Below are 25,857 nucleotides of genomic sequence, written 5' to 3'. Positions count from 1 at the left end.
TACCTTAATGACCGATTTTTCATAAGTTTCTGTTCTGGCAGACTGATGCTTATCAAATCAAGAAAAGTTAGCGAAATAATACACTTAAACATTGAAGCCTGCTCGCATATTTCAGCACATGAAGGAAAAGGTTTTCTAGAAAGCTGTACAACCAAATCACACACAATATATTTCAGCATCTCTCCCAGCAGTGACCTATAGATATCACCAGATGGTCAGTAACTCGATAAAACTGAATTATGTTTCAAAGTTTTTTTTATTTTCTTTTTTTTATTTTTTAAATCCAAAAAGTAGTTGTTGATTTCTGACACCAGATATTTATAGAATAGCAAGAAATGGCACCGCTGAGAAGATGAAAACAACAACATAAGCAAAAATATTACACAGTAATGTTAGTTTGGCATTATGTGTTCACTGCTGTAATCAGAATGAACCTCGTCCTGACTGAAGGGCACTGTATTGCATCACTGAGAGACTTCATGCTTCTGACAGAAGAAACCTAAAATCACACAGAGGTATTATCACAGAGAAAGTGAGTACATGACATTCATCTACAAATATTCATACACATCCATACATCTGACATGTCATAATATCACTTTAAACTCATACTGACTGCATTAAAACATTTGCTTTCTGCACTTTACTAAACTAAAACACAAAAGCAATAGTCAGCATTATTTTCTGTTTTACTTTAACACAAAAAGTGCTCTGTGGTTTAAAGCTAGAGTGAAAATAACTGCACACAAATAAGCCTGACGCTGCAGACTTCACCACAGCATGCTGCTTTAATTAAAGGGACATTACACCAAAACACATAAATTCTGTCATTAACCTCATGTCTTTTCAAACTTGTTTGACTTTATTGAGAACAAAAGAAGGTATTTTGAAGAGTATTGGCAATGACCCCGCATTGACTTTCATAGCATGGCCAAAAAACATTTATCAAAATAACCCTCAAAATAACCCCCCCCCCCCCCCCCACCAACTGAGCCTGGTTTCTCCCAAGGTTTTTTCGGTTCCTTGCCGCTGTCGCCTCTGGCTTGCTAAGTTGGGGTCACTTCATCTACAGCGATATCGTTGACTTGATTGCAAATAAAAACAGACACTATTTAAACTGAACAGAGATGACATAACTGAATTCAATGATGAACTGCCTTTAACTATCATTTTTCATTATTGAGACACTGTTTTCCTAATGAATGTTGATCAGTGCTTTGACGCATTGTATTTTGTTTAAAGCGCTATATAAATAAAGGTGACTTGACTTGACTTCTTCTGTGTTCCTCTGAAGAAAGACAGTAATTTGAGAAGATTGCATTATACTGTGCTCAGTATTGGCAACAAATGAAAGCCTCTTTTTACCTGTGGTCACATGTAGCTGAACCTCAGTGAAGATGAAGGATCCAGAACTCTCCTCTGCACACCAGTATTTCCCAGAATCCTCTGCTCTCAGATCGCTGATGTTCACAGTAAAGACTCCAGCAGAGGTTTCTTCAGTCAGAGAGAATCTGCTGTTTATTCTGTTATTTGATGAAACACGAACTCCGTCTATGAAGCAGATATTAGGCTGATCTCCTCTGCAGAAAAACCTCAGTGTTTGATTCCTGAAGTATTTACAGCTGATGGACACTGATCCTCCGACAGACGCTTCACGAGTGACGACTGAAGAAAACAACATTAAATATGATGAGAAAGATTACAGGAAGAGCAGAAACACTGAGATTCTTCCCAAATAAACCTCCTCACCTTTCTTCATGACGATCATGAGCTCAATGGAAACGTTAAACGTGTCTTTCACTAAACACCAGTATTTCCCAGCATCCTCTGCTCTCAGGTCAGTCATGTTCACAGTGAAGAGACTGAGTTCAGTGTCATTCTTTACTGAAATCTTTGTGTTTTTATCATGATCTTCATCTGATTGATAGTTCTTCAGATCATCTGGAGTCAAACACTTTCCTTTGCACAGATGCTTTACTTCTGCTGAATAGTTTTCATCATAAGAGCATTTGATCTGGACTGAATCTCCTTCACGCTTGACCACTGGAGGCTCTGACAGTCAAAGAGAGAGAGAACTCTTCATACACTCTACAATACATGCATTTATTATTGAACTGCGTGGTTTGTGGTTACTGTACACACTGGATGAAGTCAGCGGAGGTTTACTGGAAGTTAACTGACCTGCAACACAAGATTTATTCATTACTTTATTACATTATCAGGAGGGGTTAATGTTTCTTATTCAGCACTGTAAGGATGTTATAATCAAAATGAAGCTAAACTCACCAGAAACATTCAGATGAATCTCTTTAATGAAGGCGATGTATGTCCTCTTTTTTGAAGATCCGTATATCTCCACTCCACACAGATAAACTCCATCATCTGCTGCAGAAATGTTTCTGATGGTCACGTTAAAATGATCTTTGTGACTGTCAGACAGGTTGAACTTCTCCTCAGATGATTGTGATGTCTGTGAGCTGTTCAGCACAAGCACAGGATCTCTGTTCACTCTGTACAAGAGTTTGGTGTGTGTTTGAAACATATGATTATATTCACAGTGGAAAGTGACTGTTTGTCCTTTATATGCAGTCTGGAGAACTGACGTCCCACAAGAAGAAGAGGCTGAAAATGATTTCAACAAAATCATTGTGACACCCACTCAAATCTTAAAGTGTTAATAGTATTATTAAAGGTGCACTGGGGAACTTTGGCCTCTCTATCGCCATCTCTGTTTGAAACAGAAAGTGTGACTTTCCTTGCAGAGTTATTCATGTAAACATGGGTTGTGTTTGTTTTTAGGTCTATGTACTGTAGGATCACCTGTGATCAAATCATGAGCCATATCTGTCATCCTACTGTACATCAATATTGACAGAAAACGTTTGTACTACAAGGCAAATATCTAGAAGAAAATGTCTTTTGCACAAGTAACGTTTATAGTAGATGGGTCTTCTTTGCATGGTCTCTCAAATAACACTGACATAAACTGGCATTTGTCAGCTCAGATTATTAATCATTATTAATACTGTTGTGAATTATTATAATGCATTGAGGCAGCTTGAACACTTATTTATGAATTTGCTAAATTATTATGTTTTTCTAGTAGTGCACCTTTAAACAGTACTATAATAAAAAACATAATACTTAATGTAGTAGGTAATAAAGTATCATACTCACTTCTGTTCACCACTAATTTAACATCATGACTCCATGTCTGATTGTTTCCACATGTATATTCCCCATCATCCTCTCTGCTGAGGTTCCTGATGAACACTGTGAAGAATCTGCTGTCTTCATCGTCATACAGAGAGAATCTCCCTTTATAAACCCAGCTGCGCTGAGTCTCAGTACTGATGCCCGTCCTACAGTCTCTGTCTCTGCAGAAATACTTTCCTTTATGCTGATCATTAGGCTTGTATGTGCACTTGAACATTACACTCTCTCCAGTGCAGCCGGTCACTTTGAAACAGAGGACCTGACCTGACAAACACAAGTTCATTTGCTCTGGGTTATTATATATGGTCAGTAAGGTTAATGTAATGTAATATTTGACCCGGAGCAGTAAAGGACTGACCTGAGATCAGACAGAGCGTGATGATTGTGAAGATGATGATGGTGGCCGTCATTCTGGATTGACTTCAGTCTCACTGATATTCAGAGAAAAACCAGATCAGATCACAGTCCAGAGAAAGAAAGAACTGACAAATACCTTCAATGCAATGTATGAATGTAAATTATGGCTAAAAGTACATCCTCCTCTCAAATTTCTGCTTCCTCTTTCTCTGAACGGTTCCAGCCATGAACAGGGCGTTAAGTGTGATTAAATGTGTGAAAGACTCTGCAAACATGCAGAGAAACATACTGTATAAGCATATAAACATATTAATAGCAATTTTAAGTGTTAAATGAACACTGCTCAGAGCACACATGTCTAGTGATGTTCAGTTCTTTAACAAATCGTTCTTTTGAGCCAGTTCTTAAGTAACCGGTCGAGCAGATACACAATTAAAACTGAATAGAATATAATGCTTTATTAATAATTTTTTAATGAGTTGTTTTAATGCATTAGGCAACTGTTTTCTTCCATTTCTTCACTTAAAACAATGAGGAGCAGCATATTTTCCTGAAATAAAGAGCAGGAAAAGTGTATGCTTTGCAATGTAGAAAATAAAATTACAGTTTCATAAAAGTTGAAATGGCACACATCAGACACATTAGCCTACTGCGGTGTCATTTATCAACTGTATGACAGATAATTATCAACAATAATTGTCTTGTCATGCTATATAAATTAAAACAATACTGATACAACCTTTCATTTCCTTTCTCATACTCAATCAGAGTATGTATGGGGCGGGGCTACACATGCAGACACGCCCCAGGTGCAGCCCCGCCTCGATCTGCAGGCTGCAGACGGGTGCTTCTCCAGTTTGCCGAGGATTACAGAAGATTTCAACATTAAAGGTCCTGTTTTTCGTGCTTTTTGAAGCTTTGATTGTGTTTACAGTGTGCAATCTAACATGTGTTCATGTTTCACGTGTAAAAAAACAGTATTTTTCACACAATTCACCTATCTGTATACTGCTGTTTTCACTGTCATAAAAAACGGGCTGATGACTTCCTTGTTCTATAAAGTCCCTCCTTCAGAAATACGTAACGAGTTCTGTTTGGGCCAGCGGTTCCTGTGTTGTGATTCGACAGCAGCTGACCACGCGCGGCCCTCCCCCAAACGTGATTGGACTTTATTTTTGAGAAGCAAGTGGGCAGGATTTGTTTTGAAAACTGCTGGAGATGTACTTATAATCGCAGGATTTTTTTTATACTGACAAGATGCTCTTGAAAATCGCATTCAATTTTTTGGACAGCCCTAACATCTAGTTAACAAAGCTAAACAGCGTTGCCCTTTGTGTAATAAGTTACAGAAACTGTTAAACGCACCAACTTAAGTAATAAAATACACTTACCGGTTGTGGTCCATAAACAACGCCTTCTCCAGACAAAAAGGGAACTGCTCCATCTTTCAGGAATAATCTTTGTGCGACTCCGGCATTAAACTGATTGAGATTGAGGAAGATGTCCTCAGCAAAATGTGCTGCACATAGTTTTACATGTGGATTATAATTTTCGGGAACTGAGTTAAACATAAATTGTAACCATTAGTCTCCAAGCACAGCGTCCCTGGGAAGCCCAAACAAAGATGATTGGACTCCGAGATGAAAATAACAGCGTTTCAAAGACATGGCGACAAACACAAACACAATTCTTCCTCTTTCTCTGTCAGAGCGCAACAAGACCATGCCACGCCCCCTGTTTGTGAATTCATGTGGGCGGAGGTTAGTCAAAAAACTGTTCTAGTGACGTCATTCCTGCAGGAACTAGAGGGCTGTAGTCTGAACGGGTCGTTTTTTGTAGGCGAATTCTGTTAAATCAAATATCTCGCTTGGCATTGAACTTTGAGCTTTAGAATTTTACAGATATTATTTATACTCTAACAACAACAACATTACACACTAACTAAAGTTTAAAACACAGGATCACAAAGAACGGGACCTTTCACTGCAGATGCAAAAGTGATGTGGAACATTATTTTGTAGCATTAATTCAATTGGCATCTCAGTCTTGGTTTGCTAATGACCTGAAAGACTACTGCCCTGTCAAATTTGACATCGATAGCTCTGTGAGTTTTTTTTTTTTTCTCTCTCTTTTCTTTTTTCTTTCTGTTGGTGTATATATTCAGCATGAACACTAGGTGTGGATGTTTGGCAGCTATTGGGCTGCAATATAACTGCACTACAAAGAACAGCTTTATAGCAAATACAAAAATACAAGAAATGTGTGGCTATATTCTGGAAATGAGATCTACACACAAACACAAATGACTGCACATGTTTGCAAGCAATTTTATTAGCACAATTCACTTTTAATTAGCAGTTCGCATAATGGAGTTAACCTGGGCAAAGCTGTTGTCCTCTACAAAAGATTTATGTTTCAAATGAAACGTTTAAATGTGCTAACATATTAAACAAATTAGATGTAAATTTTATTGCATTTAAGTAAATTGAAACTTTGTATTTAGAGTGACAAAGATATATTATTATTATTTAAGAACATAATATTAATAATGAAAATATCTCTAAGTTCAATTTAAACAGAAGAAACTGCAGTCATGTGATCACATTTTCATATAAGGAGAGTTAACCTGAGCACTCGTGTTCTGTCAGTCCTTCATCATCAATCATCTAGATCAAGAAAGAGCAAGAGAGAGATGAGCGCTACAAATAATGTGTTCGCTGAGCATTTAAAACAGAAAAAAGAGGACTCAACAATCTGAGAAAACAGAGACAAGAAAAGGTAGAAGAATCATATCAATAATCGACACTCCACGTCTGAAGGATTCAAAAAGAAAGGAAATTAAGTGCAGACTGAAATAAAGAAGTGTGTGAACATGTCCTCTCCTGGTCCTCATGTGTTCCTGCTGGTCATCAGACTGGACGAATAATACACAGAGGAAAAGAAGAAGACCGTGAAATGGATTCTGGGGAACTTTGGAGAAGAAGCTGCTCGCCACACCATCGTTCTGTTCACTCACGCAGATTCACTGAGGAATAGACCACTGAAGGATCACATAGAGGACAGTCCAGATCTACAGTTAATAATCCGCTGTGGTGGCAGATATCATGCATTCCACAATGAGGACAAAGCCAATCAAACTCAAGTCAACAAACTGAAGATGGATAAAATGGTGCATAGAAATTAAGGGAGCAACTCTGGTAGCAGCAGAAAGAAGTAAAGTAGAAGCTGTATTATTAACAATAGTAGCACACTTAAAAATTGTGCCGTTAAATAACAGTAGGGGTGCCACTGAAGTACTGTTAATTTACAGCTCTCAACCATTAATTTACAACTCTTTTATTTTTTCAAGTGTTTTACCATATTTCATCCATGAATATTAACTCCACTCCCACTGCTTCAAACAAAATGCGAGGTATTTAAATCGATTTTGAATGTGCTTGTTCATTTTACTTACGGTTTTGATTTAACGGTTGCGTGAACTCTTGGCGGTGCCGATGAAATACATTCATTGTGTCAGATGTCCTGCAACTAATCCTCATTTGATGTTCTTTATTTATCACTTACAGAAGTAAATATCTAAATATCCAGATGTGCACATTAACATTATCATGAGTAAGTGATAGTGAGTTCACTTGCTGATTCCTGCAGAGGTTTGATGGTATTCAGGAGTCAGACCAAACCTGTGCCACAATACGAGTATATTCTCTGAGCTTTCTATGAGTTTGTGAATGTTGATCTGTGTGAAGAGATCTTTCTTTTAAAAGAAGCAGCACAACAAGACAAACAGGTTTTCAGCCCAGGCTGCATTTTTACAGTTACCAAAAGTTAGACAGAGCTGCGAATGTAAGTCCAAGATCCCTTTCCAGTGAATCTTCATCTTTTTCTAAAGGATTGTCACTGAAGGTATGAAATTAACTTGAACTCAAGGGTTTTTTTATCGGTTGAGCATGCATATTTACATTTTTATATGTGGTTACAGCAAACGTTACAGCAAAGTTTTGAAATATCCTAATTCATGGAGTGAAACAATTTTACTATGCTTTGAAATAAAGGCTATAGAATGTAAAGCTCTTTAGACAGATTTGATCTAAATGTACTATTAAAAAGATGATGACATTTTACCTTCATCTTAATAAAGTACTGCAGCATATAAAGCCTGATTTAACTTAGCAAATGTGCATTTTCTTGTTTCACGAGTTCACCCTTACATCTAATCTGAAGGCGAATAGTAGGGATATTTTGACATGCTGTCCAGGGGGAGGGGTCCGGGCCCGGAGCACAGCCCGAACCAAAATAACTCCCCCTATCCCTAATTTGGGATAAATAGATTAGAAGTGAGGAGTTGGGGTGGAGGAGGGATGCCGAAAAACTGTCGTGGGACAGGAGGTAGGAAGGCTAAATAAATATATGCTTGTGTGCTATTTAAGATGATTAGCTAAACGAGATGCACCTCTGCCAAATTGGATGATTATCTGATCGTGCTCCTCCCGAACTTTGTTAATAAAACCACATTTTGTGTTCACATACTTGACCTTCATGACAGATTACAGGTTTGATAATATTCTATAATTTACAGATTACAATATTTTAACAATATTTCAATTTTACTTTTTTTTCTGTAATAACTGGAACTCTTTCAAATGCACCCTGAACTGGGCATAATTTTGTGTATATATGTTGTGTACAGAAATCAGCTTTAAATAGCACCAAGCAACATTGCAGCAGCATTTCTTGAACAGTGTCGTGCCTCTCTCTGATTGTTTTCAACGTAGTTTCTTTACAAAATGCAAAGTTAATAAAATCATAATGATTGTTTGCGAATGTATTTCATCATCATTTTAACTGCATTACATTCTAATTTGATATTTAGTGCCACATTTTTCAGTCTGGTGCATGTCATTGTGTCTGTTTTAAATGTATGTCTTCTCCTGCACAGAAACATCAATGATAAAAGATGGCGCCTGTTGATGAACTGCTTCTGAAGACTCTGGATGATCTGGACTCAAACAAACTACACAGGTTTAAATGGCTCTTAAAGAAGAACCATGCCTCTGTTTCAACTGCTGATACTGAGAACGCAGAATGTATGACCATAACAAGGTCAATTTGAAAAGAGTTATTATTCAATATATAAGATGCTGTGTTTTTTAACGTCTAGAGCAACAGTCCTGCAGTGCTGAGACGAAATTATGATTTCCAGTTTTGAAGAGCTTTTCACTTACAGTTCCAAGGTAGGAACATTTGGATTTACATCTTTAATAACATTTTATAACAAGGTTAAATTTGTTAACATGGTACTAATAATTATAGACATTTCTAAAGCATTTACTAGTCTAAGTTTATGTCGATTTCAACATTTCTGCATTACGAGAAGAAGAGATTGTGTCTGTTAACATGAACTTATGATGAAAAATGCTTCCAAAATCCACTGCAGTGCTGAGAAGAAATTACGATTTCCAGTTTTGAAGAGTTTTCCACCTCCAAGGTAGGAACGTTTACATTGATATTTTCGCAAACACTTTACAATACGTTAAGTTTTCTGACAGGAGATAGCTTAACATCCAACTTAATTCATCTTGAGAAGCATGTAATCAACCTGAGCTAGCATGAACACACCGTTAGTTAATGACGTTAACTAATGGGACCTTATTGCATTTGTTATACAGCAACTTGCTACATGCTATATATTCAGTACACACTCAATATGCCACTGATACGTTACCTTTATTTGTGCTTGTTCCTCTACAGTATAAATGGCTGAGATATTGAGATTAAACAGTGTAGGTTTAAAAACACACACAGACACATTTCCAGTGTTTAGCCAAAGTACTTTAGAGCTTTAAATGCTCTCTTCTTGTGTTCAGATGCCTGTGATCTCACGCTGGATCCAAACACGGTTCATCCGAACCTCTTGCTGTCTGAGAGGAACCGCAAGGCGACGCACGTGAGAGATCGTCAGCCGTATCGGGATCATCCGGAGAGATTCGACTGGCAGCCGCAGGTTCTGAGTGTTCAGAGTCTGACTGGACGCTGTTACTGGGAGACTGAATGGAGCACGAGGATGTGGGTTGAGATAGCAGTGACCTATAAAGGAACCAGGTATAAAGGAGCTGACAATGACTTTTTGTTCAGCAGAAATGCACGCTCTTGGGTGCTGAAGTGTTCTCGTTACCAATATCTTGCCTATCACAATAATCATATGACTAATATACCAGCCCCTTCTCAATCTAACAGAGTAGGAGTGTATCTGGACGTGTCGGCCGGCTCTCTGTCCTTCTACAGCATCTCTGACACACACACACTCACACACACACATTCAACACCACATTCACTGAACCCCTCTACGCTGGGTTTCTGCTTCAGTCAGACTGTTCAGTGTCTCTGTGTGAGATCTAACAGACGCTGTTTGGACGGCCTTTATACAAATGATGACCCCTATCTTGTGTGACCCTGGAGATACTGAGACTTATACATCATCTGAAGCTGAATAAATCCTCTCTCCATTAATGTGTGGTTTGTTAGGAGGACAATATTTGAAAATCTGGAATCTGAGCGAGCAAAAAATCTAAATATTGAAAAAATTTGCCCAAATGAAGTTCTTAGCAATGCATATTACTAATTTAAAATTAGGTTTTGGTTTATAAATTGTAGGAAATTTATAAAATATCTTCATGGAACATGATCTTTACTAATATCATAATGATTTTTGGCATAAAATAAAAATCTATAATTTTGACCCATACAGTGTTTTTTTAGCTATTGCTACAAATATACCCCAGAGACTTAACACTGCTTTTGAGCTCCAGGGCACATCTGTTATACTTTCAACATTTGGTAATATGTTAAGGAGATAGTTCACCCTTATGGAAGTCAATGGGCAATCATAAACTTTCTTTCAAATATCTTCTTTTGTGTTCAACGGAGGAAAGTAAGTGAGGTGTTTCAAGACTTTACCTTCCATCATGAACTATAACTTTGTTTCTATGATAATGAGAGTAAGACAAGAGTTCACATCACGTTCAAATCATTTGTTCTCTTGCTGTTTCTGTATGTCAGATTACCTAAAGCTGAAAAAACATGCTCATGTACTTAACGGTGTACAATTGTTATGTTAAATTTATTACAATTGTTATGAAATCTGCATTCAAGTGAAGGTAAAATAGCAATGCATCACTCTGATTTGCTAATGGTTAATGATTGTGTCCATGTCACATCAAAACATTTTAAACTCAATACACTTAATTTTATTAAAATCCAAGTTTCTCTGAAGTTTTTGCTTTTAACACTGAAATTGCAAAGCTTATTGTGTGTGATTTGCACACTGTCCATCTGTAATACTATAACTATTACCTGTGTGAAGTGAATATATAAAGACTGAAATGACAGAGACGTCTCAGTATCACAGTGTTGACCGCAGTAAAAGTGCTGTGAGTCAGTAACACCTGGAGAAAACATCTGTTCTCAAAGAATGAGCCGAATGTGAAAACCTCTCCAAAACTAGTCTTAATAATCACACACTGATACCCTGAATCATGCTCTGTCTTTTACAGTTGTGTGTTTACCTCGTAAAACCCATTTCAGTGATATCCATCAGGCAGTAGAGACATTTTTTGCAAAAAAAGATCGTAAAGCACCTTTATGTTTAGTTCAACTACTCTGAGTCCATTTCTTCTAATAAGAAATCTTTAACATATCTGAGGCTTGTAAAAATTAAACTAATTGCACTTCTAGAGGCTATTACTGATGTGCTTGAACTGAAATCAGTGTAAAAGGCTTAACTAGTTTCAAGTACTAACTCAACAGTGTAACCAATGTGAGTTGACTGCAGTGTATTTAGATGATTTAGTCAGTAATGTATCCACACCCCACTCTTACACAGTAAAGGCTGTGTGTCTCTTATAGTGCTAGCGTTCCCTGCATGATGGCGCTGTACAGCTCCTCCGTCAGACTCTCGTATCGCCCCAAACGGCTGTTGAGAAAGTACAGCTGGTCTGAGGTTTGGTGTGGGTCGAATCCCTCCTTCTGTAAACGAGTCTTCTGGATTTTAAATGTGCCTGTGGATGACAGACATGAACCATTTTACAGGAATACAGATTTGATACGGTAAACATAAGTCAAATCTACAAAACTTAATTGTAAAAACTATAGATTTTATGGATTGAATTTAACAATTGCAATTAAAAAGCATATTTCATGAACTGATATTTTAATTTACCATAAGTACTCAAATCTGTTGTATGCCTTGACACTTCACCAAAAAGGAGGTAAATAGAAAGTCACATAATGAATCAAAGTTCATCACTAATAGCTTTTCCACAAGCTGAAATAAATATTAATATATAGAAAGTGCACACAAATACAAAACACTTTCATGGTATTACATGTGGTAAAAATAACATACAAATATAACAACAAAATACCATAAAATGTAATTTTGGAAATGTAAATACAGTTTTCACTGTGAATTAACTGTTTACTTTTTTAAATGGAAAAACATATTAAGGTCGTTAGAAACACAAGTGAAAACGTTCTTAGTTACTTATAAAAACTTCAATTTAAAACTTATTTAGAAACCTAATTAGAAAAACTTACATTTAAAAATGTATTCACTTTTTTTGTTTAATACCACACAGAAAAACTTATTTAATATATATTTATTTAATTAGAAAAAAAAATCATTTAAAACGTATCTACTTCAAAAAAAGTTACATTTTAAAATGAAATTAGTTACTACGAAAAAACTTTACTTAAAAATTGTGTTACTTAGAAAAACTAAGTATATATATATATATATATATATATATATATATATATATATATATATATATATTATTATTATTATTAGTATATATAACTATTACAGTTTTCACAGTAACTTATAAAATTTTTTTTACCATAGCATTTTTCAGCATTAATTTTAGGATCATTTTTATAGTGTGTGTATGAGGAAAACACAGAAATCTGGAGGGAAACTGAGTATGAATCTGTTTCTGTTCACCTGTTTTGTCGACCTCAGCTGAAAGTCGTAGGAAGACGGGGCGAGCGTATGAGGGCAGTGCGTTCTGCACATCTCGGAGAAATGTCTCACAGTCGAAGTGATTGGTCACGTCCACTATGGCAGCCATTCCTGCCTTCCCCTCCACACCTGATGAAGAAGACAGAGAACAGCTGCAGTGACATTCACCAGATGCACACTTTAATGCCTTTAAACATCTTCAGATGTCAAACGCGTGTGTCGGCATCTCGGTATCATGATCTGGAGTCTATTGTGCCTGTGTTGTCTGATTACAAACCAAGTCAAACCCTGCTCAGCTTCTCAGAGCAAACTCTAGGCAGAGGCATAAACCAGTATGAAAGCCCATTTTAAAAAAACATTAGAAAACAGGGATTTATTATATCTATAAATATATAAAATATATAAAAGTCATATTATGAAAAACGGGGACAGTGTATACTATAAATGTGCTACTGTAATATATAAAGCTGCAGTTAAAAAAATTGTTGCAAATGAGAGATTTAGTCACACTGCGAGATATAAAGTAACAACTAATAGAGATATAATGTATATAAAGACATTTAAGCATCTTCTATAAATGTTCCTTAGAAGAAAAAAAAACATATTGAGAAAAAACCATTGCACTGATATATTTTAAGAAGCATTTAATGTCAGTTTAAACATGCATTTCAGTCTAAGACTAGGCTTAAGCCTTTTTTGTGAAGCCGGGGGGTAAAGTCACAGTCAATTATGAAGTCACAACTGCAGAGAGAAGTTGCATTTGTGACATTTAAAGTAACTTTTCATGACATGAAGTCACATCTGGGAGATGGTAGGATGCAACTACAAGAGATAATTGTAACATTTAAAGTCACATTGAGTTATATAGTCGCAAATATGAAAAAAAGTGAAATGGGGAGATTTAAAATCATGTTTCAAGATATTCAGTCACAATTGGGAGATAATCGCAAGATATACTTGTGTATTTTCATTTTACAACATGTAAAGTCACATTAAACGATAAAGTCACAACTTCAAAATTATGAGAAATATTTGTAATTGCAACATAAAAAGAATCCTGCAAAATAAATAAATCTAATTAATATAAATAAATAATAAAAACTAGCAATTACAAGATTTAAAGTGTCAATTGCAAGATATAAAGCCACAATTATATTTGTATTTTCTTTGCTGTGAGATGACATTATTTTGTCCGTCTGCAGACTCACCAGGCACTGAGACGCCGTACACGGCCACATCTGTATGCTTCAGCAGAGAGCTCAGGATTCCTTCCACCTCTGTGGTGGACACGTTCTCACCCCTCCAGCGAAACGTGTCTCCGCCTCGGTCCCGGAAATACACGTACCCGAACTCATCCATCACCATCAGATCACCTGAGCCAGAGGAACGGAGTCAGAGCCATCCTTCCAGCACACACACACCTGGATCAGCTGATCTCTGGACAACTGCAGCTTTACCTGATACATACACAGAGTCTCCCTTTCTGAACACATTGTGAGAGATCTTCTTGCTCGTCGCCTCTTGATTCGCATAGCCATCAAAACGACGTAATGGATCGTGCGGATTGATTCGGCCAACAATAATCCCTGGCTCTCCTGTACAAGAGAATACAGAAGAGAAAAAACATATGTAAGGCTGTGTGTCTCGTGCATATTTACACCAGGGTTAATAAAGTTAACTAAAATAATAAAACATAAAAAAGTATTTTCATTACTGAAATATAAATGAATAAAATAATACACACACACACACTTGGTGACACTTGATTTACACCATATGACGACACAAACCCTCTAATGTCACCAGTGGCGGTTCTACATTGAAATACACCCTGGGCGAGACCCCTTTCGAGCGCCCCCCCCCCCCCCCCACACACACACACAAAAAATAGCAAACAAAGTTCTGCACAAACAGCAATATTTTATTATAACAACTGTTTTCATATGATGTGATATCATTGCATGCATGTTTCCAATTTGCCATTCCTGCACTTGTTAAATTGATGTTCCTCTTGGAAAACAATTTACAGCAGAAGCAAAAGAGGCTGTTGTTCTTAATTGAAGAAATCAGCCAACTTCTTGCCATCTTTTCACCACTTACTAATGTCTTCTTAAAATATTAGTGGTGGCATCTTCTCCCATTACTCTCATTCCTACGGAAAACAAAGCCAGGTGGCACTTTACTTGGTCCTTTGTGAACCAGCTCAGTCCGAATCCTGTCAGTCAGATGTGAGGGCCAGTGGGGCTCAGTGGGGGTTCAGCTCCAGGCATTTCTATCAGACAGCATATTGGCATATTACTCAAAACACATAGCAGTGAAAAAACACAGTCCTCATAAATTATCAGAAATATTAAAATTACATTAAATTGCAGTTGTCTTGTAGCCCCCACACACACACACACATACACACACACGATATGCACACCTGAAAGCTCATGCTGGGTAGAAGTAGAGGCAAAGAGGTCTTCATCCTCAATATCAGATATTTGTGGAGACATATTTGTAGCGGAGGAGGTGGTTGGCTCATCCTGACCAGTGGTAGAGGATGCTCCAAAATATTTTAGAAGTGCCCCTGAAATTGCAATTTAACTGCATTTGAAATCAAAAGACCATAGGATAATGTTTTATAAAGCTAAAACAGCCTAGGGTCAAATTGACTCAAAACATAATAGAAGGGTTACATAAACATGCTCTTACACACTAAATGTCTGTCATTACACGCTATATCCTCCTAGACCCGAAAAAAAACAACATTTATTTATTTCATTTTTCCCCCCATGTCATCACATTTTTTAGAGCATAGAAACAAATAGTAAAACAAATACATTGAAAAATTATATTTTATTCACGTTATGCTATGGTCACTGGGACTCAGTTGTTTAAAAAATAAAATGACTTTAAATTATATGTATAGGCAAAAACAAAAACTTTTTGGGTTTCAGGATATTTTTCAGCCAAAATTTGTATATCAATCTAACTTTTCATGGAGGTACCATTAGGTTACTGCCTCAAATTATACGCATGACACACTTTTAAAGCATCATAGCAAAAATGCTAACAAAGAGTTACGTTATACCCACCATCAATTAACATTAGCCCTTCATTCATGAAATGGATACTGTAATCATACAGAGACAATAGTTGCATACCTTTATCTTTTGCTCGTTTCTCCTCTTCTTCTTTTCCGAAATTGGGCACCTGGCTTTGACCTTTTCTTCTCCATCTCTGTTTATTTGGCACTCGACAGATGTCCCATCCCCCCAACTGTCACTCAGGACCAGAAGTCAGGACTAAACCAATTCACCTTGATGACCGCATAATCGTTTTGTATTACCTAGTTTCATTTGCAGGAACTATAGGCCTGTATTATAACATTATGAATGAAATGTGCGTTATTTGGAAGAAAGTCGAGGTGTGTGACTGACTTTAGCCTATTATTAATTATATTACTAGTATGGATCCCCCGTCCCCGTCCACCCCCGCCCTGTCCGTTCCATTTGAGAGAGACCCAGAGGTGAAATGTCGCACGCGCCTCTCGCCCCACCCCCTTACACTTCTCTCACAACACAAAGCTTCAGTGGATATTTTCAGCAAGCAGGGGCGCCGGCAGCTGCAGGGAGCGCCAATTTGCCAATTCCACACACAGTGAAATGATATAAATGACGAAAAACCGCTTCGCGACACAGAGGATTTTTTGTTTATCTACTCGTGCTGCCGCCCCCAATGTGTCCCGAAAAAATGACGCCCCGGGCGGCTGCCCGGTTCGCCCGTGCCTAAAACCGCTACTGAATGTCACACTCAAAGTCATTATATATGCTGGTTTCCCCCGGCTGTCATTATCTCTGATGTGAAATGTGTGTTTGTTTAAACTCCATGAGCAAACAGGGACACAGAGAGCACGGAGCGTGTGATTTATGAAGGGAGACCTTTAAAACAATGATGAAATTCACTTGTTTGCTCTGCCACGGGATGTGTACAGAAAACTACACAGATACCAAGTCTGTTTTGTGTTTCCTGGCAAATACTATAATATTGGAAACACGACAGGTTAATATATGTGAAAGGTCAGATAAATCATTCAACTCTCACACACTCAGTTTCATTAAGAAAGGGATAATAATCAGCAGGTCGTTAATGTGAAATATGCACTAGTGTTCAAAGGTTTTGGTCAAGAAGATTCTTTTAGAATAAATTAATATTATTATTCATCAAAAATTTATTAAATTGAGCAAAAGTTACAGTAAAGACATTTATAATGTTAAAAAAGATTTCTATTTCAAATTGCATTATTTTGAATTCGAAGAATCCTGAAAAATAAAAATGCTTCACGTTTTACACAAAAAACTGTGTTCAACATTGATAATAATCAGAAATGTTTCTTAAACAGCAAACGAGAATATTAGAATGAGTAAATATGCTGAAAATGTAGCATGTTAACAAATATTCACATAGAAAACAGCTGTTGTAAAATGTAACAATATTTCACAGTGTACTTGTGATCAAATAAATGCAGCTTTGATCAGCAGAAGACATAAGGTTAATATCTTGAGATATTAAATCACACATCTAGTGTGTGTGTGCGTGTGCGTGTGTGTGTATGTGTGTGCGTGTGCGTGTGTGTATGTGCGTGTGTGTGTGTGTGTGTGTGTGTGTGTGTGTGTGTGTGTGTGTGTGTGTGTGTGTGTGTGTGTGTGCGTGTGTTTCTCACCAGGTTTGCAGGGCACACACAGTCCTCGACTGTCCCGTATTAACTCCATGGTGTCCTCGTCTGCTCTCAGCAGTCTGATGGGATAAACACTGGGCAGAATCACGCTGTTGAAGCCACATGCCCCCACCTGGCCAGAAGAGCACATTACACATCTTTAAATCACACACAGCACCTCTTCACATATAATGAGCTCGAGTAAACATGTGCACACACCTTGTTGTCCATGTTGGCGAGGCTGCAGTTGCACTCAGTGGCTCCATAAAACTCACCGATGCGTTTGATGTTGAAACGTTTCATGAAATCTTCCCAAACGTTGGGCCGCAGACCGTTGCCCATAGCAACACGCACCTGGTGAAGAGACTCGGACGGACGGACCGGCTGAGATAACAGATATCGACAGATTTCACCGATGTACTGGACCACCTGCAAACACACACACACCTAAACACTTAAAATCAACCACCTACAACCTAACTGAGTAACTAACACTTCAGAAGAAATATCTGATGACATGCACTAATTCTACTGGTTTGACTGGTTTTACTCATATTCTCCATTTTTTTCCTCAAAAAGATGATGGATTAAATTTGAACAGTGACAGATAAAGATGCATCAAAATACTGAACATTTTGCTCAAAAAATGTTATGTGAAGTGTTTTCTCCTTCCTTTTAAAGGACTGTAACAATCAGATAATTTACTCTTCTAAAGGCATAATATCATGATTAGCTGCACTTTAATGTTCAGCAGCTATCTAGTGTATGATATCTAATGAATGATGTTGCTGAGGTCAGAGGTCATCACCGTGCAGTTGTACTTCACACAGTCGTCCCAGAAGCGGCTGGCGGAGAACTTCCTGCGGATCACCACCGTCAGACCGTGCAGCAGACACTGACCCACACCCACGATGTTACCTGAAACACACAGAGAGAAGACACGTGATTGGCTGAGGACACTGATCACTACGTTACCTGGAAACAGAAAGAAGACACGTGATTGGCTGAGGACACGGATCCTGTCTGCTAGACTCATGTGACCTAAACGACACATTCAGTTTCATCATTTAAAAATCATACTTAAAGGCCGTTTTCTCAAAATAAGTTTTTACCTCCACTTCAGAAGCACAGAACAAATGTAGCAGTTTTATTCCTCTCTATATTCTGAGAATTTTACTGAGCAGTTAGTTCATATATCATTCACACTGATTTCTACAACTTTTTATTTCTAAAAAAAAGTGAAGTTGTTTTGATACAGTTGATCATAACTTTCTCACTGATCGTCTTAGGGATCAGGTTGGTATTCAGAGCTTAGCCCTGAAATGGTTATCTTCCTATTTGAAGGATAGGACTCTTTCAGTCAGTTTAGGGGGTTATATTTCCTCCATTGCCCCCCTTGTGTGGGGGGTTCCACAGGGCTCAATACTGGGAACAATATTATTTTACCTTTATATGCTCCCTCTAGGTTCTATTTTTCTATTCTAGGTTCTATTTTTCTAACAATTTGGGATTCAGTATCATCTTTATGCAGATGATTCTCAAATTGATGTATCACTGAAACAAGGGCATACAAGTGTCATTCAGTCTCTTCATGCATGTTTGGCAGGAGTTAAGTGCTGGCTTGTAAACAACTTTCTCCAATAAACGAGGATAAGACTGAGATCATTTTATTTGGAAATAAGGTGTGTGTGGATGATGACTGCCTGGGGTTGTTTCCTGGGAAAAAACTGTCTAGCGTGAGGAACCTTGGTGTCATTTTTGACTCTGAGCTTAAATGTGAGCAGCAAATCAATGCTGTTGTTAAGAATCGTTTCTTCAATCTTAGATCTATATCTAAATTGAAATATATTCATACTTTTTTAACTGTTTATAATCTATTCATACTTTTTTAAACAATGCTTTGCAAGTATGTCATATGTCTGTTTTTGTTTTTATGTTTCTCTTTTATACTTTATGTACAGCACTTTGGTTCCACTTGTGGTGTTGAAAGTGCTTTATAAATAAAGTTGAGTTGAGCTGAGAGTAGTTTGTTGACACCTTTTCTGATCTACGGATTGATAAAAAGAGAAATCCAACATCCATGTGTTTTTAAATAGTCAGTGTTGATATCTGATGATAAAATGCTGTAATATAAGACACACTCATCTGAAATCAACACTTGTCTTAAAAATATTTACTCAAAAGTCAAAAAGTGTCTCCGTTGACAAGGTAGATTATGGAGCTGACACTAGGTGAACACACTGATACTGATAAATTAGAAACTACCAAATACGGGCTGATTTATCAGCCTGGTCGATGTCACCAGCATGAATGAAGGGTTAATTGAGGTATTCTTAGTAACCTGCTGTTGTAATCTATAACAGAACAGAACGAGTGAAGGACATCAAGTGTGCTGAATGTGATGTGTGTGTAGCGCACACAGACCTGCGGAGTGATAGAGCGGCAGGCAGCAGTAAACCACGTCATCTGACCCCAGACCAAAGGAGTAATACCCAAACGCAGCGATGCGATAGTACCTGTTTACACAGGGACACAAACACAGAGTGAAACACATGATGCTTGCTCGGTGGCTCAAGAACAGTGCTGCACAAACCTGCTGTGAACTATGATGGCAGCTTTGGGTAAACCCGTGGTTCCTGAGGTGTAGATGTAGAATAACCTGTCTGAGATGAGAAACACGGGTCACACATCAACCCACATCAACATGAGCTCGTACTGTATCATACACTTTTCTGTAAAATTACAGTGACTTCAGATAGTTTAAACCCTGGCATTACCTCTAAAAGAAGAAATACACATACATATTAAATTGATTTTAACTCTAGAATGGATACAGTTGTCACTTTTTATAATATATAAGGACATTTCAGCGGAGTTTCCAATAATTCCTCAATTAATGTGCACTTTGATGTTTTGACCAACAATTTTCCATAACTTTTCCACTTATTATTAGAAGACTATTTTGAAAAAGAAAAACTGAAAAACCTTTTTTAGTGACTACAGTCCAACAGCATTTTTTGATAAAATATGATATAGCTGAGGAAAACTAGAAAACAAAATCTATATTCACAATGAAAATCTCCATGAATATTTAGGCATGTAAATCAGATTTTGTCTACATTAGAAAAACCTCTTGAGTTTAAGAAGCAGCATGATTCTTTACTTGGTGACATTATTTTCATGCCCTGTCCAAATTGTACTTTTGGGTTTAATTCTATTTCTTCTTATTATTTTAAATGTTTATTTTTATTTATGTATTTATTTTTATTTATACAGCATCATTAAAAAGAACATAAGTTGAACATAGTGTTTTACAACTAAAATATAAAACCAAATAAAAATAAATAAATAAACATAGTTATCTATCTATCTATCTATCTATCTATCTATCTATCTATCTATCTATCTGCTGTTAAAATATATATTCTAATTAGATTGTTTAGTGTAATACAGTAATTAACTGCTATAGTACAATGATTAATTCTGCAAGAAGAATAATTTGGAAATCACTTAAATAAGTATATATATATATATATATATATATATATATATATATATATATATATATATATATATATATATATATATATATATATATATATATATTTATTTTTGTAATTTTTTTGGGGGGTGGGGGGGGCTATTCACAAAAACAAAAAAACATTTTTTAAGACTTTTTAGGATTTGCTAATTTGCTGACCTGTAAATCAATGAATATTCCAGGTTTTTCCATGACTGTAAAACCTTGTTTATTCACATGATTTACACACTGAATACACTTCAGTAACCCTGAGGTGAACTCACACTCTACACACATCAAGCTCATCCCTGACTACAGCTTGTGTAAGGAAGGACGTGAATCAAACTGTATCCCACATATACATTATGGGGTTAAGGTCAGGAATGCACTGTGTGATTCATGTTTCCAGCTGAAGACGCTGCTGGGCATCCCTGAGGGGGGTTGTGTCAGATCTGATGCACGTCTGGACACGACTGAACCCTAGTAAACTAAACACACACTCACACACACACGTACAGGATCAGGCCATCTGACTGGGTCAGAGGTGAATTAAGCAATGACCGTTCGCTCTGTCCATCAGTCTGTCCGTGGCAGACACTGCAGTCTTTCTCCTGAATCTCCTGATCATGGTTTCTGTGTCTCCTCAGGAACCGGATCTGTTTTCTGCCCTCTTTCTCTCTTTATCGTGTTTTTTTCCCACACAATCTGCTTTTGTAGCTCAGTCTTTCTTTCAGTCTCTCTCTCTTTCAGGCGCTGCACTTGGCTGGTATGTAACCTTTTCCCCACTTTAACACTTGCTCGCTCACTCACTGAAAACACACATAATACCACTGCCCCCTTTCTCTCTCTCTCTCTCTCTTTGTAAAGGGGTGAATCTCACACAACCAGCCAAAAACACGTCCGACACACATAAAACCCAAACTCACAAGAACTAGACTGAGCGTTAAAAAAATGTAGCTTGTTTTAAGACAATTAAGATTTTTAGCATTGTGAAATCTTTACTTTAGCAACTAAGCTCCCACAAGAAACAATTGTATTTTACTTTATATATTGTTAATAATTTTATTTAATGTTATATTGCTTTAAATGCATATATTATGCATATTTGTGATTATTTATTTATGCTAATTTAAATAATGTAAACATAATATCTAAAATAACCAAGACTATTAATATTTTCAACACTGTCTCAATGTTCTCATGATACATATAACAGATAAAAATCCCATGAAATAAAACATATTGTACAAATAAAATTAGTGTTATAAAATTATTAATTTATCATGGTTATATTCACTTGCAGACTGTAAATAATATATTTATATAATTAAAATATAATCAGAATCTAATGAAAATCAATATTTATTATTATTATTTCAATATAATTAATATTTTATATAATAGTACAAATAAAAATAATAGTTGTTATTATGTTTTATTACTATTGTCAGATTTTATATTTATTTTTGTAAAGCACTTTGGTCAACTTATGTTGTATTTAATGGTGCTATATCAATACATTTGACTAGGGCTGCACTGTGTCGTTTAAGCATCGATATCGCGGTGTACGAATCCACGATAGTCACATCGCAGGATCTGTGATGTAGGATGTCGTAGTTGATCCGTTATTCATTAACTGTACGGGACAGCTGCTCCATTATTTATTAACATTTACTATTACTATTACATTTAGGCTATAGCCTTCATTGTTGAAATTAGAAGTTGTACAGTATTTGTTAACATAGTTAATGCACTGTGAAGTAACATTACCAAACAATGAACAGCTGCGTTTTTATAAACTAAGATAAACAAAGATTAATAATTATAGTTGCGAAATATGTTAACAATTCAAACATATCCTAAAGTTACAAACAAATAATTCACTCTAATTTAAAAAATACTCTCATGTTTAAATCATTTAAAATGAGAATGTAAGTGTGCTCACCCCATTTTTGTTTGTAAGAAAAAATTTGATTAGATTTCATATCACAATATATATCGCAGAAAAATAAAAGGTAACACTTTAGAATAAGGTTCCATTAGTTAATGTTAGTTAACTACTTTCGTTAACATGAACTAAGCAAGAACAATCCTTCTACAGCATTTATAAGTCTTAGTTGATGTTAATTTCAACATTTACTAATGCATTATTTAAATCAAAAGTTGTGCTTGTTAACATGAGTTAATGAATTACCATGAACTAACAATGAATAACTGTATTTTCATTAACTAACAATAAACGAAGATGAATAAATACAGTAATAAATGTATTATTCATTGTTTGTTCATGTTAATTAATACATTAACTAACATTAACTAATGGAACCTTATTCTAAAGTGTTACCAAATAAAATATCGCAATGTCATTTTTTCCCAATATCGTGCAGACCTACATTTGACATTAGATTAATAAATATATATAGAATAGTAATGCAGTAGATGTGATACTAATATAGTAGAGGAATTACAATACTAAACTCACAAATAAAAAAAGTTGAAATGGGATGGGGGAAATATGCTGTATTTTTAATGTCACAAATATAATAATAATAACAATAATAATAATAATAATAATTATTATTATTATGCTACATAGTTAAAAAAAGAGCCTTAAAGGGGGTTTGTATTCTTTAGGCAAATCTTTGCTATGAAATGTGACCTGATGATTACAACATGTAAAGTATGTCTGAAGACATGTGGAGACATTTACCTGTTGTAAAATAAACTCTCACACACACACAAACACAGAGAAATATGCAGCACCTCGTCGATAAACACACACACACACACACGCTCATACCGACCGTTGAAGCCCTTGCTGTGTGTGACGGAGGGCGGTGTGTCAGGAGATGAAGCCAGAAGCACGTCCAGATTCTGAGCTGAGAGCGAATCCAGAGACTGGACATCAGCCGAACCAGTGCAGAAGAGAGATAGAGAGCCCAGAGAGTCCTTGACCTCCAGCACCACTGCACACACACACACACACACACACGGAGTGTTTATCCCATCAGCTATTGGCCACACTTACTCTAACACTGAAACACACTAAACATCTCCAATGGCCTTCATGCCAGAACAGACAAAAACAGCAGTACGCATCTCACCGTCCAGAAGCTCCGCCCCGAACACCATCCCTCGCGCTCCAGACACGTCCATGCAGTGCATCAACGAATCACGGCGCAGGTTAAAATTGATGAGCGCCGGCTCCACGCCCACTTTAGCCAGACCGAGCCACAGTGCCACCATGAGCGGCCGGCTCTCCATGAAGACGGCCACCACATCGCCCGACCTCCAGCCCTGCGCCACGGCCCACTGAGCCACAGCGTTCGACCGCCGGTCCAGCTCAGAGAAGCTCCACACCTCGCCCGTGGACTCCTCCACCAGAGCCGGCTTGTCCGGGTGGAGCGCCACCCGCCGGGCGAAGATAGACGGGACGGTGCTGCGCGTACTGATGTAATGATGCATGAAGTATTTCACACGCAACAGTATGCACAGACCCCTGGAGGAGAGAAAGAAGAGCCAAATATGTGTACAGTGGTTCTATTCTAACAGGTCTCATCATGACTAATAGAAAATCTGTCAGTGTCAGTTTTCTCTATCATAACTTTTAGATTGTATGAGTAAAGAAAGTAAGAGATAATAGGTTATACTCACACAATGTCTCTCTTGATGGTGCATGCAGCCACATAGAGAAACCTCCATCCTCCAGAACATAAATAAACTCCTATTAGAGCCAGCAAACTCCAGAACCAGGAGAGGCCCAGCACGCTCAGTAACCCAGCAGAGATCACTGCCAGCGGGGCACGAAACCCGTCTCCAGCACCCATCCTGGACGAGAGAAGACCAGAGACACTGTATTGTGCATTCAAGCCCATATTCAATGAGTAACACATGGAGTAGCTGTCTTTACTACTAAAAAAAAAAAAAATGCAATCTGCTTTTTAACCTATAATTTGATTCTGATTATTAAAAAATGAAAATAAAAATTAAATAAATCTACCTTGAAATACAATTATGTATTGTTCTTCAGCAGACTTTTAGGAACTTAAAAGGTGATGTCATGACACATGAGAAACAGCTGGAATCACCTTGAACTAACACTAGTCTACTAGCTGTATATTAAGTTCAGTTACAATTCTCAAATATTGATTGGTTTTGGTAATGGCAACTAATAAATATACACTTAGAAAATATAATAAATAAAATACGATTTCACCTATTTTAGCACATCCTCTAATTATTAGGCTATAGAATGTAAGTTAAGAAGTTTATATCACAAAAAGACACATTAGGGATTACACAAATGTAATTAAAAAGTGTGGATCTATTTTAATATATTATTTAAAGTTAAATAAGATTATATCTTTTTCCCCCTAAACAAAATTAAGAGAAGTAAACAAATGAATGCTCAACCAGATATATAAAATAGACTTTAAAGTTTGAACTAGCGTGTCTAAATTGTAATTATAAGAAGAAAAGTAGGTCAATAACAGCACTGCTCGTGAAACGCACTTGCCTGCGATCAGCCTGATTAGTTTTCTCTTTATAGTCCTCGGGCGGAAATAATCCCAGAGAATGCCGGACACCTTCACAGAGCCGATGGGGAGATACCGAGTAATGTGCGCGAGCGCTAGACGACCGCGGAGAGATGACACATCACGATGGATTTACTCCCGTGAACTCTGGCTTGACTCGCAGTGCGCGAACCTCAGTCTGGAAGCCCCGCCTCCGCCTGCACGCGCTGCGCTCTGATTGGAGGACACCGCTGTCAGTCAGGGGTCTGCAGGTTCTCCGGGTTCTGCGTGTCTAGACTGGCTGTTTTGGGGTCCTGTCAGAACTCGAGCCTCTGAGAAATGAGGGCCTGTGTCGATGACTCAGTGATCAAAACACCTCGCAGTGCATTTATTACGCAAGAATCTTAATAGATCTGTCACAGTTGAATGCTCATTTGATTTCTCCACCAACAGATAAGTTTATAAGATTCTTAGTATATATATATATATATATATATATATATATATATATATATATATATATATATATATA

At 37.0% G+C, this 25,857-nt stretch overlaps 3 protein-coding genes and 1 long non-coding RNA gene across 6 annotated transcripts in view; 1 reads left to right on the top strand and 3 right to left on the bottom strand.

Annotated features, from left to right (window-relative positions):
- LOC113039050 (zinc finger protein 501-like) overlaps nt 1–25,857 on the bottom strand; it is an 847,435-nt gene that overhangs the window by 755,689 nt on the left and 65,889 nt on the right. The gene's annotated exons all lie outside the window — the stretch shown is intronic.
- On the bottom strand, nt 265–3,830 carry LOC113039729 (polymeric immunoglobulin receptor-like). Its single transcript, XM_026197815.1, has 7 exons — nt 3,575–3,830; nt 3,178–3,480; nt 2,287–2,622; nt 2,143–2,181; nt 1,750–2,052; nt 1,366–1,665; nt 265–499 (listed from the first exon to the last, which is right to left on the bottom strand). The coding sequence occupies exons 1-7, from the start codon at nt 3,624–3,626 to the stop codon at nt 465–467; spliced, it is 1,368 nt and encodes a 455-aa protein (XP_026053600.1). The 5' UTR covers nt 3,627–3,830; the 3' UTR covers nt 265–464.
- Nucleotides 6,444–9,700, top strand: LOC113042664 (uncharacterized). Its single transcript, XR_003275609.1, has 5 exons — nt 6,444–7,476; nt 8,510–8,804; nt 9,008–9,058; nt 9,322–9,353; nt 9,438–9,700. It is a non-coding gene; the product is annotated as an uncharacterized LOC113042664 (long non-coding RNA).
- On the bottom strand, nt 10,672–25,520 carry slc27a1b (solute carrier family 27 member 1b). Of its 2 annotated transcripts, none has more exons than XM_026195893.1 (13): nt 25,328–25,520; nt 24,466–24,639; nt 23,916–24,310; nt 23,616–23,777; nt 19,885–19,954; nt 19,716–19,807; nt 18,100–18,209; nt 17,511–17,720; nt 17,298–17,424; nt 14,047–14,184; nt 13,798–13,962; nt 12,572–12,718; nt 10,672–11,627 (listed from the first exon to the last, which is right to left on the bottom strand). In XM_026195893.1, the coding sequence occupies exons 2-13, from the start codon at nt 24,636–24,638 to the stop codon at nt 11,470–11,472; spliced, it is 1,947 nt and encodes a 648-aa protein (XP_026051678.1). In that variant the 5' UTR covers nt 24,639; nt 25,328–25,520; the 3' UTR covers nt 10,672–11,469. The 2 variants fall into 2 exon arrangements, with proteins under 2 accessions (XP_026051678.1, XP_026051767.1); XM_026195982.1 differs by having other exon boundaries at nt 25,324–25,504.

This window comes from Carassius auratus, chromosome 1 (assembly GCF_003368295.1).
Source record: "Carassius auratus strain Wakin chromosome 1, ASM336829v1, whole genome shotgun sequence".
In the NCBI taxonomy this organism is placed as follows: Eukaryota; Metazoa; Chordata; class Actinopteri; order Cypriniformes; family Cyprinidae; genus Carassius; species Carassius auratus.
This window is presented reverse-complemented; position numbering and strand designations above follow the sequence as displayed.

What these genes read in the sequence shown, in the direction of transcription:
- slc27a1b (XM_026195893.1), bottom strand. Translation starts at nt 24,638, where the DNA reads ATGGGTGCTGGAGACGGGTTTCGTGCCCCGCTGGCAGTGATCTCTGCT. An exon ending in GCCGCTCTATCACTCCGCAG is followed by an intron (nt 18,210 to 19,715) that starts GTCTGTGTGCGC and finishes TGTGTGTTTCAG; the next exon opens with GTAACATCGTGGGTGTGGGT. An exon ending in GTGTGAAGTACAACTGCACG is followed by an intron (nt 17,721 to 18,099) that starts GTGATGACCTCT and finishes GTGTGTTTGCAG; the next exon opens with GTGGTCCAGTACATCGGTGA.
- LOC113039729 (XM_026197815.1), bottom strand. Translation starts at nt 3,626, where the DNA reads ATGACGGCCACCATCATCATCTTCACAATCATCACGCTCTGTCTGATC. An exon ending in TAAATTAGTGGTGAACAGAA is followed by an intron (nt 2,623 to 3,177) that starts GTGAGTATGATA and finishes AATCATTTTCAG; the next exon opens with CCTCTTCTTCTTGTGGGACG. An exon ending in ACCTCCGCTGACTTCATCCA is followed by an intron (nt 2,053 to 2,142) that starts GTGTGTACAGTA and finishes TTTGACTGTCAG; the next exon opens with AGCCTCCAGTGGTCAAGCGT.